Source organism: Meles meles, chromosome X (genome assembly GCF_922984935.1).
Source record: "Meles meles chromosome X, mMelMel3.1 paternal haplotype, whole genome shotgun sequence".
Taxonomy (NCBI): domain Eukaryota; kingdom Metazoa; phylum Chordata; class Mammalia; order Carnivora; family Mustelidae; genus Meles; species Meles meles.
The window spans coordinates 15,170,183-15,186,351 of NC_060087.1; the positions used below are offsets into that span (position 1 = coordinate 15,170,183).

Here is a 16,169-nt window from a genome sequence, read left to right on the forward strand (position 1 = left end):
TTGAAGAGTAACCAGGCACATGCTGCTGAAGGGCGGGGCCAGTATCATTCATTTTGGAATCCGTGCGGCTCCTGGTATGATGCTCTGTGCATAGTAGGAGCTCAGTGAATCATTTTATTTACCCCTCCCTGAAATGCCACGTTTTAAACACTCAAGCATTTTCAACTCAAATGAAAAGAAACCCTTTTATAAACTCAACAGAATAAACAGTACTACATGGCTGTCCGAGAGTGGCTTTTGAAAACAATGATTTCGTCTCAATTTTTTAAAAAAAGGCATGTTCTCCTTCTATACAAGTAACTCTTCAAAGGAGACTGCGAAAAACAGGGTCCTCAGAGCCTGCGGTTCTATAGGAGGATAAGACTAGTGAAGATGATTTTAAAGGACAAAGTAAGCAAAGTGTTCTCAATTTCTCTTCCACTTGAGAAGAAAAGCTCAAAACACTTTAGGAATGTTAGCTGTCACCACAAAAGTGACAATACCCACTCAGAGGACCTGAAAACACACTTGTCATTTTCTGCCTACCTGTCTCATCATGCACTGGAGAAGACCCCGCATCAGTTTCACCACGTTCTGTGGAAATAAAGTGGGATCAGTGACAGGGCCAGCCTCCCTGCTCCGTGAAAAGCACCGCCTTACCACGGCCCATCAGCCAGGGCTGCCCGCAGACCTCCCTAAGAATGCGTGTCCTGAGTGCATACAAGCGTATGGCCTGTTGAGGTGATCTCTGCTCCATCACAGAGAACGAAAATCTTTATGTAGTGACTTACCTCAAATAAAGGGGTTGGACCAGATGGTACCTCCGGTTCTGAAATCTAGTGACTCCTCACTGGTATTTTAGCAAGACAATTTTTATAAGCCTGGTACCCTGATGCTAAATTCCGATGTAATTCCTTTTTTTTGTTGTTACGCCAAAGATGAATTAAGTCTACCACGCTTGCCCCGAAGTAATGATGCCCTCTACGATGCCATCATAGGACTGTTGAGGAAAGTTCTTACGAAATGCAAGTAGCTGCCACGGTTTCTTAATAATACGTATTGCAACCAACTATTGTCATTATCATTATGAATAATAGGCACAGTACTAGGATAATCAGACATTCTGTCCCGGCACTGTACAAAAACCTTGACTGGGATTGGATTCGGTCTAATTCTTGCAACAACCTTCTGAGGTGGGTGTTGTTATTACCCCACTTTATAGATGAGGAAGCTGAGGCTGAGAGAGATGAGGCAACGTTGCTAACGTCTGCCAGCGGGCAAGGGGTGGAGCAAGGACAGAGCCCACAGCCAGGGATCCGACTCCAGAGTTTGAGCTCTTAGTCAATACGCTATATTGCCTCTCACTTCCTCCACAATTCAGACCCATCAAAAGGCTGGTCTTAATCCGTCCTGTGAAAAATAATATAAAACTAATTCACAAGTGGCTACAGAATGGGATATTCTGTAGGTCGAAGTAGCCCGGCTGAAAGAAGCTCCTCCCCCGGGACCATGAGAGCATCTCTTCTCGTGTAGAATGTACATGGTCTGCAGGGGAGGAATATAGTGAAAGGCCATGAAAGTTCATTACCAGAGAAAAATCTGGAATGAATCATCCTTCAGATCCTTCTGCCTGTAAAATCCTAGGACTCTAGAATACAATCTCATTTTAGTACATAAACTCAGGGCACCTGGGGTGGCTCAGTCATTAAGCATCTGCCATCGGCTTGGGTCATAATCCTGGGGTCCTGGGATCGAGCCCTGCATCGGGCTCTCTGCTCAGCAGGAAGCCTGCTTCTCCCTCTCCCACTCCCCCTGCTTGTGTTCCCTCTCTCACTGTCCCTCTCAGTCAAATAAATAAATAAAATCTTTTTTTTTTTTTTTAAAGAGGATATAAACTCTTCTGAGGCAGAAAATGTTACCTCATAAGGTAGAAATACCAGTGTTATAATTAAGATTTCCTATGTGTATAGCACAAGTATTTGTCAACTGACTTCCCCTCAAATAAAGTTACTTTCCATTACGAAGAAGCACAGCAGTTCCCAACTGGGGGTGACAGTCCCATCCCCCAGCGGTGGAGGAACACCTTGACATGTGGGGCTAGAGGCATTTTTATTGTCACCGTGATGAAGGTACGAATTACTGGCATCTAGTGAGTAGGGCCCCGGGAGCCCAAGTGTCTCTCAATGAGCGGGACAGTCTCACATGATGAATAACTATACTTCCTACACCCCAAAGGCAACAGCAGCCCTGCTGAGGATCATGGGAAGATCCTGTGTTATCCTCCATAATCAAGGGAAAGGTCCCTCTTCAGTTATTAACCACACTCAGCGCAACAGTGTGGCCTGTTCTTGTCTCACTGCTGTCAGTCACAGCGCAGCAAACCTAGTCAGCTCTAGCCTGCATCAGGAAACGCAGACAGAGGAGAGGTATCCAGGTACCCGGTGTGTGCATGTGCTCGTGTGTATAGGCAGGCAAGCTTTACTGTGATTTCGTCTCAAAGGAGGATGGGAAGTTTGATGAACATCCACATTAAATTATTATACTGCTAAGGAATGATTCACTTCCGAATGATTTTTTTTTTTTTTTTGAATGATTCACATCCAAACAGTCCTTCCCTTGCTCCCACAGACCGGCTTCCTCTGTTAGTTTCTACTGCCATCAAGGCTCCTGCCACTGCCTCCCACTTTGGCTGCTGTAGCAAGCACTGATTAGGCCCTAAGAAACCTTCCTGGACCTGATAACCCACTGGCTGTGAGGGCCAATGAGGAACATGTGAATCAAACATCAATCCCAAAGGCCTCATGCTAAGAGAGCTACAGTATTCTTCGTCAATGCTCCCCACCTTAACGCTCTCACTCAAAATATTCTGAAAATACCTCCTCTGCTCAAGGGCAGACTATTTTCTTACATACTCAGTGATGGCGGATCTTTGTGAGTATGTCGGTTTCTCATTTCCGAAATCAATAAAAGGACTGCGTCATGCCGTATGGTCACATAGGCCTGAATACTGGACAACACCAATGTGGTTCAAAATGAAAGGGTGACTGACTATAAATTCGTAAGACTGCTTTGGAATGGTTCCATCTGGAGAGGACTTTCTTTTTTTTTTTTGGAGAGGACTTTCTAAGGGAAATTCCAAATTGTTTTAAGCAATAGCAATACTGTTTGGAGACATACCCTTTCAACATGACTACTCCAGACTACCACACTTTGGAATGGATATTTCTGGTGGCTGACCCTTTAAATACAATTGTATTAGTTTATAAGGACATTTTGTATATAAGTAAATATAAAATTGACAGAGGATGTGTGAGAGAAATGTAGCTAGTTAGAAATTTGGATGCTTTCCTTTCCTTTTCAGAACCGTGTGGTTTGGCTATTTTTTTTTAAGCAGGGGAAAAAAAAATCTCAATGAGAATGACCAAGGAGACCACCTAAGTGCCTCCCTAAAATACTCTACAGCAGAAATGGAGGCGATGCATACACTGAACTGTTCTGCACAGTTACTTCCGGACTTTTTTGTTTAGGGAGAAGGCGCTGAGCAGCCAAGACATGGCTGCCAGTCAGTATTACCTGCTCCAACTCGTAGGCTTTGGCCTTGTCCTCATCACGGTCGGCATTCTTGCGGTAGGCCATGCCCAGGCCCCACACGGCCAGAATGCTGTAGATGTTATCCCGTACCCAGGCATCCTTCTGCTCGTGACTGGCCGACAACAGCCCTGTGACAGGATTCTATTAGAGAAGAGACACAAAATGACTTGGCACCACCCTCGCCCAGCTCTTGGCAAACGAATGCTCACACTTTGGGGGCACAATGAGGGCTGGGGTGAAGAGTAGATACCGGGGGCGCCTGGGTGGCTCAGTGGGTTGGGCCTCTGCCTTCGGCTCAGGTCATGATCTCGGGGTTCTGGGATCGAGCCCCGCATCGGGCTCTCTGATCAGCAGGGAGCCTGTTTCCCCTCTCTCACAGTCGGCCTCTCTGCCTACTTGTGATCTCTCTTGTCAAATAAATAAATAAAATCTTTAAAAAAAAAAAAAAAAAGAGTAGAGGGGCACCTGGGTGGCTCAGTGGGTTAAAGCCTCTGCCTTCGGCTCAGGTCATGATCCCAGGGTCCTGGGATAGAGCCCCACATCAGGCTCTCTGCTCCACAGGGAGCCTGCTTCCTCCTCTCTCTCTGCCTGCCTCTCTGCCTAGTTGTGATTTCTCTCTGTCAAATAAATAAAATATTTAAAAAAAAAAAAAAGTAGAAATCGGAGTTCTAGTCTCTGCTCTGCCACTAACAGCATGATCTCAGGTGAGAAGGGACATCACTTTTCTGGGCTTTGGTTTCCTCATCTGTATAATGGAAATATTAGACGAGAAAGTCTCTAAGGAATGTTCTAACTCTGATGTTCTTATTCTTTTACTTTCCAACCAGATCATACTGTTGTGACAAACAGAAGAAACAGCAAACAGAAAAAGCCTACAGACTTTCACAGATCTGTGCACTGAAGGCTTAAGTCTTCTTCTGCCTTCGTGTTTCCACACCAGTTGGTGAAGCACTGACTCTGGGAGCAAGAGACCCAGATGCAGGGTCCCACTCCCCCAGTCTAGCTCTGTGCGCCAGGGGAAGCCACCTACCCTAACTGGGCCTCCACTGCCTTGTCTGCGATCCAGACACTTCCCGTGCCTGAAAAGGAAGCACTAGGCAGAGGACATGGGGGGTCCTACTTAGCTACGATATTTAAAAGGACAGCTGAGTCACTAAAAAGCCAGATCTTCACACCAAAAAAGTATACACAATATTCCCGACAGCATTATTCATAATAACCCAAAAGTGGAAACAACCCAAATGCCTATCAACTGATGAATGAACAGAATGTGGTCTATACAAACTACGAAATATTATTCAGCAACAAAAAGGAGAGAAGTGCTAAGATATGCTACGGCACGCGGGAGCCTTGCAAACATGATGTGAAGTAAAAAATCTGGTTACAGAGGACTGCATATTGCATGGTTCCATTTATAAGAAATGTCCAGAACAGGCAAATCTGTAGAGATACAAAGTAGATTAGTGGTTGTCTAGGGCTGGGGTTGGGGGAAAGATGGGAGAAGTGGGGAGTGAGTGACTGTTAACAGGTTTCTTCCTTTCTGGGGGTGATCAAATTGCTCCAAAATTGTGGTTACGGTACACAACTCTGTGAATATACCACCAATCATTACATTGGTTATTTTAAACAGATGAGTTATATAAGTAAATTATATCACAATAAAGCTATTTTTCTTAAAAGCCAGTGCTAATAAACTCTGTGCCTAGAAGTAAAACGGTAAGGTAGAAAAAGAGTCACATAAAAATAAAGTCTTGTTGTGCTCGCTTCGGCAGCACATATACTAAAAAATAAAGTCTTGTTGACTTTTCCTGAAAATACGCAAAGAAATATGTACCTAATAAAATACATCTAATAAAATACAGAGCTTTGCCAGCTTAAGCAACATTAATCAAAAGGGTACTTAATTATCTACAAGAAGGCTCATGAAAAAATTTGGGTCCTTTCAAAGTGATATTACCACGGATATTGGTAAAAAAAAAAATGGCATAGTTTCAAATGGTCCCACATAAGGAAGTAAATATTTGACTTTCTCCTTTAACTAACCTATGCCCTCTTCAATAACATCTAAAGCTCAATTGATACTGCCCTCAGGGGCAACAGCATTCTGTATTTTAACACTGTTTCATAGCCAACAATTACAAATCAATCATTTTAAAGTCTAGAACTGAAGTCTAGAAATGGCTGAGTGAAGGTACAAGTCTTATTCCAACAGTGGACGACTAGAAAATCACATAGTGATTTGCACCAACAATGTACAACATAAGCAACTGGAACTGTTCTGAGGCCGGCTGGCTAATCCCAGGACAGCAACTAGTCAGGAGATCCGGGAAAAGAAATCAGCCCCTTCCTGGCGTACCCATCAACCGTGAGTCCACAAAGACAAACAACCTTCCAATGACACAGCAGTGACCGCTTATACATTGTGCCAAGTGTGGTCTGGATTATGAAATGTCACTGTTCTCTTAACTGAAAGTTACTTCTTTGATTCTTCAGCTTGGGCTTAACTGTTGAAGTGGATTAGTTTATCCTCACCCAGAGCTAGAATGTCTGAACTCCTCGTTCCACTACAGAGACACAGTCTAGGTGTTTTGGAGATCCCCACATTCAAAACTCCATACTCAAACCATGTTAACGTGGGGTGCTGCTGCACTCAGTGAAAGAATCCTTACTGTTACGGAATGAATATTTGTGTCTCCCCATATTCATTTTATTTGATTATTATTATTTTTTAAGTAGGCTCCATGCTTAGCGGGGCTTGAACTCACAGCCCTGAGATCTAGACCTGAGCTGAGATCAAGAGTCAGACAGGTAACTGAGTGAGCCAACAGGGCGCTCCTATCTCCTCCATATTCGTACATTGAAATCTAATTCCCAATGTGATGCTATTTGAAGGTGCGGCCTTTGGGAGGCGATTAGGTCATGAGGATAGAGCCCTCACCAAGGGGACCTAGTGTCCTTACAGGAGGAGGCCAGAATGCTAGCTTACTCTCTCTCTGCACTCATGCAACAAGAAGCCGCCTGTCTACAACCGGAAGAGGGGCCTCACCAGAACCTGACCACGCTGGCCCCCTGATCTCAGACCTCCCAGCCTCCAGAACTGTGGGAAATAAACCTCTGTTGCTTAAGCCCCTGGTCTGTGGTATTTGTTATGGCAGCCGTAGCTAACACTTGTCTCTCTCTTAAAGTCTATGAAAAATAATGCGTGGTGCCAGAAGATGTGGGAGGTTTGCATTTTGATGTAATTCAGGACACCTGAAAAGAGCACAGACTGGGAGACGGTCTGGCATGAAGGCGGGTCTGCTGTCCCTCCCTCTCAGGCCAAGCCAGTGGTTTCGCCTGTGGGCGCCTCCCCATCCTGGAGGCGGCTTACACGGTGCCACCTGCCCTCTCGCTCACCGGCTTCTGTGACCCACCCCACAGGTCCCTCTCCTTCGAGCTCTGGGTCTTTTACTTGCCTTAGCGACCTAAATGGAGGGGGAACAAAAGGCCTCTGCAGCAGATGCAAATTTTACAAGCTAAACAGAAACAAGCAAACTATGGACAACGGGAGGAAAGTGGGTAGATCTGCTCAGGCTAAGCCTATGGCCTCAGACGGGATCATTTTAGCCTTCTGCTGCTTCCAGTCTTTTAAAAAAATATAATCTCATTCTGTGGATGCCCACACATAACCTTCAGTGTATTGTGTTTGAGAGCACAGGTTCCAGAAACAGACGGCTGTGTAAAAAGTTCTTATGCCTAAAATGCTTTCAGGGGTGCCTGGGTGGCTCAGTGGGTTAAAGCCTCTGCCTTCGGCTCAGGTCATGATCTCAGGGTCCTGGGATCGAGCTCCGCATCAGGCTCTCTGCTCAGTAGGGAGCCTGCCTCCCCCTCTCCCTCTGCCTGCTGCTCTGCCTACTTGTGATCTCTCTCTCTCTCTCTCTCTCTCTCTCTGTGTTAAATAAATAAATAAAAGCTTAAAAAAAAAATGATAGGGTCAGTTCACCATGAAGACGTAACAATCCTAAATGTGTCTGTACCTAATAAGAAGCTAAGGGATACATACACAGTGGCTAGAACAGAGAGTCCAGAAATAGATCCACACAAATACCACCAATTGGTTTTTGATAAAAGTCTAAAGACAAACAGGGAAAGGACAGCCTTTTTGTTCTAAATGATTTTATTTTTACATAATCTATACACCCGACATGGGGCTCAAACTTACAACCCTGAGATCAAGACTCGCATGCTGTACTGACTGAGTGAGCCAGGTGCCCTGAAGAACAGCCTTTTTTATACATGGTGTTGGAACACAAAAATATAAAGGGTTATAAGAGAATATTATGAAAAGTTATATGCAAAAAAATTGGATAACCAAGAAGAAATGAATAAATTCCTAGAAGCACACAACTTTCCAGAACTGAATCACACAAATGGAAAGATGCACGATACTCATGGATTGGAAGAATTATTAAGTTAATTAAATTAAATTAATTGTTAAAATGCCCATACTAACCAAAGCAATCTACAGATTCAATGCAATCCTTACCAAAACACCAATAGCATTTGGGGTACCAGGGTGGCTCAGCCAATTAAGCATCCTACTCTTGCTTTCGGGCCTAGGTCACAATGTCATGGGTCATGAGACTGAGCCTCACATCGGCATCCCCGATCAGCAGGGAATCTGCTTGAAGATTCTCTCCCTCTACCCCTTCCCCCACTTGTGCTCGCTTGCCCTCTCTCTCACCCTCAAATAAATAAATCTTTAAAAAAAAAATACCAATAGCATTTTTCACAAAGCTAGAACAAAAAATCCTAAAATTTCTATAGAACCACAAAAGACCCCAAAGAGCCAAAGCAATCTTGAGGAAGAAGAACAAAGCCAGAGGTATCACAACCCCAGTTAAGATATACTACAAAGCGGGGCGCCAGGGTGGCTCAGTGGGTTAAAGCCTCTGCTTTCGGCTCAGGTCATGATCCCAGGGTTCTGGGATCGAGCCCTCCATCGGGCTCTCTGCTCTGCGGACAGCCTGCTTCCTCCTCTCTCTCTCTGCCTGCCTCTCTGCCTACTTGTGATCTCTGTCTGTCAAATAAATAAAATTAAAAAAAAAAAAAAGATATACTACAAAGCTACAGTAACGAAAACAATACAGTATTGGCACAAAAATAGACACACTATAACAGAATAGAGAATCCAGGAATAAACCCATGATTATATAGTCAGTTAATCTACAACAAAGGAGGCAAGAATATACAATGCGGAAAAGACAGTCTCTTCAATAAATGGTGCTGGGAAAACTGGACGGCTACATGCAAAAGAATGGAGGTGGGCCACTTTTTTACACCATACACAAAAACTAGCTTGAAACTGATTAAGGACTTACACACGAGACCTGAAACCATAAAACTCCTAAAATAAAACAAAGGCTGTAATCACGTGGACAATGACTTTAGCATCATATTTATGGATAGGTCTCCTCAGGCAAGGGAAACAAAAGCAAAAATAAACCATTGGGACTACACAAAAATAAAAAGCTTTTGCACAGTGAAGGAAATCACCAACAAAATAAAAAGACAATCTACTGAATGGGAGAAGATATTTGCAAATAATATATCCAATAAGGGGCTTATATCCGAAATATATAAAGAACTTATATAACTCAATAATAAAAAAAAACAAATAATCTGATTTAAAAATGGGAAGAAGATCTAAACAGATATTTTTCTATCCAGAGAAACAGACCAATAGACACATGAAAAATGCTCAACACTACTAATCACCAGGGAAATGCAAATCAAAACCACAATGAGTTCACCTTACACCTGTTAGAATGGCTAAGATGAAAAAGACAAGAAATAACAAGTGTTGTGGAGAAAAGGGAACATCTGTGCACTGTTGGTGGGAATGCAAATTGGTGCAGCCACTGTGGAAAACAGTATTGAGGGTCCTCAAAATGTTAAAAATGGAAATACCCTACGATCCAGTAATTCCACTACTAGGTATTTATCCAAAGAAAATGAATACACTTATTAAAAAAGATATCTGTACTCTCAAGTTTACTGCAGCATTATCTACAACAGCCAAGACATGTAAGCAATCCAGGTGATTCATTCATTCACTGATAAGTGAATGGGTAAAGAAGACATGGTATATGTATTATGTACAATGGAATACTACTCATCCATTAAAAAAATGATATTGTGCCATTTGTGAAAATATGGATAGACCTAGAGGGTATTGTGCTAAGTGAAGTCACAGACAGAAAGACAAATACCACATGATTTCACTTATGTGTGGAATATAAAAAAAAAAGTAGAAAATAGATTCATAAATACAGAAAACAAAATGGTGGTTGCCAGAGGGGCACAGGCACGGGAGGATGAAACAGGTGGCAGGGATTAAGAGGTACAAACTTCCAGTTACAAAATAAATAAGTCACAGGGATGAAAAGTACAGCATAGGAAATACAGTCAGCAACACTATAAAGACCTCATATGGCATCAGATGGTAACTACACTTATTGTGGTGAGCATTTCATAACGTATGCCATTGTTGAACCATTATATTATATACAAAATATCAATAAATACCCAAATATTACAGCCACTTGAGTAAAGAACAAAAATAATAAAAAGATGTATCTTTTAAAATATTAGGTGAGTAGGGGCGCCTGGGTGGCTCAGTGGGTTGAGCCGCTGCCTTCGGCTCGGGTCATGATCTCAGGGTCCTGGGATCAAGTCCCGCATCGGGCTCTCTGCTCAGCAGCGAGCCTGCTTCCCTCTCTCTCTCTCTGCCTGCCTCTCTGTCTACTTGTGATCTCTCTCTGTCAAATAAACAAATAAAATCTTTTAAAAAAAAAATATTAGGTGAGTAAACAAAAACAGTAAAACTTAGATGTCAAAATAGTTGTTGACATGGTTATAAAACAAGGCAAATACCAAAAGTAATGAGCAAAATAAAAGCTTCATAATGGAAAAAATTTAAGAAATGGTGTTAGAACAACTGAACATCGATACGCAAAAATATGAATCTCAGTCCAAATCTCACACCTTATACAAAAGTTAAGTTAAAAGGAATCACAGATCTAAATGTTAAATGGAAACTTATAAAACTTTGGTAAGTAAACATAGAAGAAAAACTTTCATGACCTACAGTCAGGCAGAATTAGCTATGATACTAAAAATACGATCCATAGAAGAAAAATTAAAAATTGGACTTTAGCAAAAGTAAAAACTTTTGCTCTGTGCAGAACACTGTTAAGAGATAAAAAGACAAGCAAGAGTAGGAGAAACTACTTGTGAGTTGCATACTCAGCAAGAGAAATCCAGAATATATGGAGAACTCTTAAAACGAAACAACAAGAAAACAACCTAATTTAAAAATTGGTAAAAACAAACAAAGACTTGGACACTTCCAAAGAGGATATATGATTGACAAATAAGCACATCAAAAGCTCAACATCATTAGCTATTATGTAAATGCAAATTTAAGACCTCTATGAGATACCACTACATACCTATTAAGATGCCTAAAATCAAAAATACTGCCAATACCAAGTGTTGACAGAGAGGCAGAATCACTAGAATCCCCACACATTGCCGGTGGGAATGCAAAAAGAGTGCTGCCACTCTAAAAAACACTTTGACGATTTCTAATAAACTTTAACACTTATCCTACAACCTGGCAATTCTGTCCCTGAATATTTACACTAGAGAAATAAAAAATTCTACATGCATGCGTAAGGCAGCTCAATTCTTACGTTCCAAAAACTGCAAACTCAAATGTCCTTCAATAGGCAAATGGGTAAACACAGTAACATGTCCTTATAATGAACACTATTCGGCAATGAAAAAGAACAAACTATTGACGCAGACAGCAACTTGGGTGAATCTCACAGGCCTTATGCTAAATAAAAGAAGCCACTCTTAGAGGTTACATATCATATGATTCCACTCCTATGGCATTCTCCAAGAGACAAAACTACAGCGATGGAGAACTGATCAGCTGTTTCCAGGGCTTAGGGGTGGGGAGAGGGTGTGACAAAGGGATAGCAGGAAGCAGATTTTGGGGGCTTGAAGGGACTGCTTTGTATCTTGATTATGGTTATGGTTACATGACCCTACATGTTTTAAAATTCACAGAACTGTACACTAAATATATAATAAAAGGAAATGGATTGTGATTTTTTTTTAAGATTTTATTTATTTGACAGACGGAGATCACAAGTAGGTAGAAAAGCAGGCGGAGAGAGAGGAGGCAGCACGCTTCCTGCTGAGCGGAGAGCCCCATTCGGGGCTCTATCCCAGGACCCTGGGATCATGACCTGAGCCGAAGGCAGAGGCTTTAACCCACTGAGCCACCCAGGTGTCCCTGTATTGTGATTTCTAGCACATTCTTTAAAAAGTTTTACTGAGATATAATTCATACAACATACACTTTACCCATTTAAAGGATACAATTCAATGGTTTTTGCTATAGTCACATACTAGCAGAAACATCAGGGCTAATTTTAGGATATTTTCATCACTCCCAAAAGAAAGCCCCTACCTACCCGTTAAAAGTAATTTCCCATCTGTCTCCAACCCTCAATCCCCCAGGCCCAGGCAACCCTTGATCTACTTTCGGTCCTATAGATTTGCCTCTTCTGGACATTTTGTATAAATGGGCTCATACCATATGTGATATTTTATATGCTCAGGTTCTTTCAATCAACATAATGTGTTCAAGATCTGTCAGTGTTGTAGATGTAGTAGTACTACATCCCTTCTTATTGCAAGTAATACTCCATTGTATAAACATAGTACATTTTGTGTTCTCACTCATTAGTTGATGAACATTTTGGTTGCTTCCACTTTGGGGATATTATAAATAATGCTGCTATGAATATTCATTTATAAGTTTTTGTGTGGACATGTGTTTTCAGTTCTCTTGGATATATACCTAGGAGTGGAATTTCTGGGCTATATGGCAACTCTAGTGTAACATTTTGAGGAACTGCAAAACTGTTTTCCAAAGAGGCTACACCATTTTAAATTTCCACTGGCAATGTACAAGGGTTCCAATATCTCTATATCTTGTCAAAATTTATCTGTTAAATGAAACAAGACAAGACCAGACAGGGAGACAAGCCATAAGAGACTCTTAATCTCAGGAAACAAACTGAGGGTTGCTGGAGGGGAGAGGAGGGTGGGAGGGATGGGGGACTGGGTGATGGACACTGGGGAGGAGATGTGTTGTGGTGAGCGCCGTGTATCGTGTAAGACTGATAAATCATAGACCTGTACCCCTGAAACAAATATATTATTTGTTAATAATAATAAAAAAATTATCTTTCTCATTACATTGATCCTAGTAGGTGTGAAATGGTATCTCAATTGTGGTCCTGATTTGCATTTCCTTACCACAGTTTGTGATAAGAGCATCTTTTCATGTGCTTATTGGTCATTCATATATCACTTTTGGAGAAATGTCTATTCAGACACTTTGCCAATTTCTAAATTGTTATTCATCTTTTAATATTGAATTTTAAGAGCTCTTTATGTATTCTTGAATCGAGTCTCTTAACATACACATGGTTTACAATTTTCTCCCATTCTGTAGGTTGACTTTTCACTTTAATGGTATGGTTTGTGGCTCAATAGTCTTTTTTTTTTTTTTTCTTTTAAAGATTTTATTTATTTGACAGAGAGAGAGAGGGAAGCAGGCTCCCCGCTGAGCAGAGAGCCCAAAGCAGGGCTCGATCCCAGGACCCTGAGATTATGACCGGAGCCGAAGGCAGAGGCTTAACCCACTGAGCCAACCAGGTGCCCCCAACAGTCATTTTTTAATAAAGTCTAATTTATCTATTTTTTTCCTTTTGTTACTTGTGCTCTTGTTATTGTACTAAGGAGTCTTTGCTTTCCCTAAAGTCAGGAAGACTATCCCTGCGTTTTCTTCTAAGGGTTTTATAGTTTTAGCTCTTACATTTAGGTTTATGATCCATTTTGAATTAATTTTTGTATATGGTACAAGGAAGAAGTTCCTTCATTGCTTTGCATATGGATATCTAATTGCCCCAGTACTGTTTACTGAAGAGTATTCCTTCTCCATATAACTGACCTGACACCCCTGTAGAGAATCACCTGACCATAAATGTGGTGTTTTATTTCCGAATCCCCAATTCTGCTCCCTTTTTTTCATTGAACTGTATGTCTATAACCTTAGGCCAGCACCTTCTTCATTACTGTTAGCTTCCCCTGCCCACAAAAATTTTATTTATTTATTTGACAGAGAGAGAGACAGTGAGAGAGGGAACATAAGCAGGCGGAGTGGGAGTGGGAGAAGCAGGCTTCCCACTGAGCCAGGAGCTGGATGCAGGGCTTGATTCCAGGACACTGGGATCCTGACCTGAGCCGAAGGCAGATGCTTAACTGACCTAGCCACACAGGTGCCCCAAATATGTGTGTGTGTGTGTGTGTGTGTGTATTATATATTTTTATATAATATATGTTTATATATTATATAAATATTTTTATATTTATATAATTATAATTATATTTATATATAATATATTATATAAATATATTTATATTATATATACTATATAAATATATATTTATATTAAGAAATATATATCTTTATTATTATTTATTTATATTATATTTATATTAAGAAATATATATATTTCTTAATATAAATCACATCACAACTACATTCTTTCATGTCTGGCCTTTGCTCAGTGTTATGGTTGTGAGATTCAGGGTCCTGGGAACGGGCACCGCATGGGGCTTTCTGATCAGTAGGGAGTCTGCTTCTCCCTCTCCTTCTGCTTCCCCCACCCATGCTCTCTCTCTGTCAAATAAATAAGATCTTTAAAAGAAATACCGGTTCCTTCCAATCCATCCTCCACAAAGGAAGGTCACAGAAAGAATTAGAATCTCAAGACTTCACTGCCCTGCTCAGAATGCTCCAATCCTATAAAACAGAATCTGAGTCTCTTAAATTGCCCTACAAGGCTCAGCAGGTACCGGCTCTTCCTCTCACACATCCAGCCTCACCACCTCACACACACACCCTCCTTAGCCCCTGCCCTAAAACCTGAATTCAAGTTTCCTGCGCAGGCTCTGCTCTCACACTTCTGGCCTGGGTGCCCATAGTGCCCTCATGGCAAATGCCTCTCCACATGTTGGCTCCTCTGCGAAGCTTCCCCTATACTCCTATACTTCAGGAGACAGAGGTCAGAGGCTTCCAGTTGACCCATACCCTCAGTCCTTTTTCCTTTAGATTAAGAATGGCTAAGGGGCACCTGGGTGGCTCAGTGGGTTAAAGCCTCTGCCTTCAGCTCAGGTCATGATCCCAGGGTCCTGGGATCAAGCCCCGCATCGGGCTCTCTGCTCAGCAGGGAGCCTGCTTCCTCCTCTCTCTCTCTCTGCCTGCCTCTCTGCCTGCTTGTGATCTCGCTCTGTCAAATAAATAAATAAAATCTTTAAAAAAAAAAAAAAAAAAAGAATGGCTAAGTACTGTCACTGCCTTGCTCAGCTCCGAGAGGGAAGTACGACTCAATCATTCAAATGAAATACCTAGAAGAGACTAGGACAAATGCTGAAAATAGAGGATTACTAGCCATCACCCCCCCTCCACCCTCATGTTGGTAAAGCAAAAAACAGAAAGTGGAACATTCTATTATAAAAATTCCAAAAACCGGTTAAATTCATTTTTTGTGCTGAAATTTTATTCTGGCAACTACCACTTAAAGTATTAAAGGGGGTAGGGAAGGGCAATGCCTTGGACTTGAGAGGTTTTTGTACAGTGGGAACTCCAATAACCCTTGTTTGAAAACGATCACACCTGGGGTGCCTGGCTGGCTCCGTCAGCAGAGCATGTGACTCTTAATCTCCCCATCATGAGTTCAAGTCCCACATCAGGCGTGGAATCTAGTTAAAATAAAATTTTGTTTTAAATGTTAAAAAAAATACTGTGAAGTGTGTAAACCTGGCGATTCACAGACCTGTATCCCTGGGACTAATTATACATGTTAATAAAAAAATAAAATGTCAAAAAAATAAAATAACATGATTGTATCTGCAGTTGAGACAATGGGCTGTGTCACACTTTCTTTTTCCATTAGATTAAAAGATAGGTTTTATATAGTTTGTTATGTAAACCTTGGGCATTCAGAGCTCCAACATGCGAAGGCCATATGCTTTTAACCTAAGGAGACCACAGGTGCGCAACTTTCACTTTCCAATGATGTCTTTTGCTAAACTCCTGCTTATCTGATTCCCCACCTCTGCATTTATAGATAATGCACAAATTACAAGGTGCCCTGGGCCTGGGCCTTTGCACCATCTGTTAGGACTGAAGGATGGCTCACAGGGAAACAAAGTGGGTCAGGAATCAAGTACTGTGGGCATCCCCTTCAATCCAGTTGTTTCTAGTTTCATCGCAGATCCCAGCACTCACCTTAAAACTTCTGAAACTTCTCCTATCCCCCTACCCCCCATGTTGCTTCTCCATGTCCTCATGTCAGGGAGATCATATGATAGTTGTCTTTCTCCGATTGACTTATTTCACTAAATGAAACAAGATGGGATTGGGAGGGAGACAAACCATAAATGACTCTTAATCTCACAAAACAAACTGG

The 16,169-nt window shown here is 41.6% G+C and overlaps 1 protein-coding gene across 7 annotated transcripts in view; it reads right to left on the minus strand.

The window, feature by feature from the left end:
* PHKA2 (phosphorylase kinase regulatory subunit alpha 2) overlaps positions 1–16,169 on the minus strand; it is a 78,632-nt gene that overhangs the window by 49,779 nt on the left and 12,684 nt on the right. For all 7 annotated transcript variants that reach the window (XM_045995087.1, XM_045995082.1, XM_045995085.1 and 4 more), the window contains 2 exons: positions 3,553–3,711; positions 526–573 (listed from right to left, as the gene is read on the minus strand). In XM_045995087.1, coding sequence (XP_045851043.1) covers positions 526–573; positions 3,553–3,711 — 207 coding nt within the window. The remainder of the gene's footprint in view (positions 1–525; positions 574–3,552; positions 3,712–16,169) is intronic.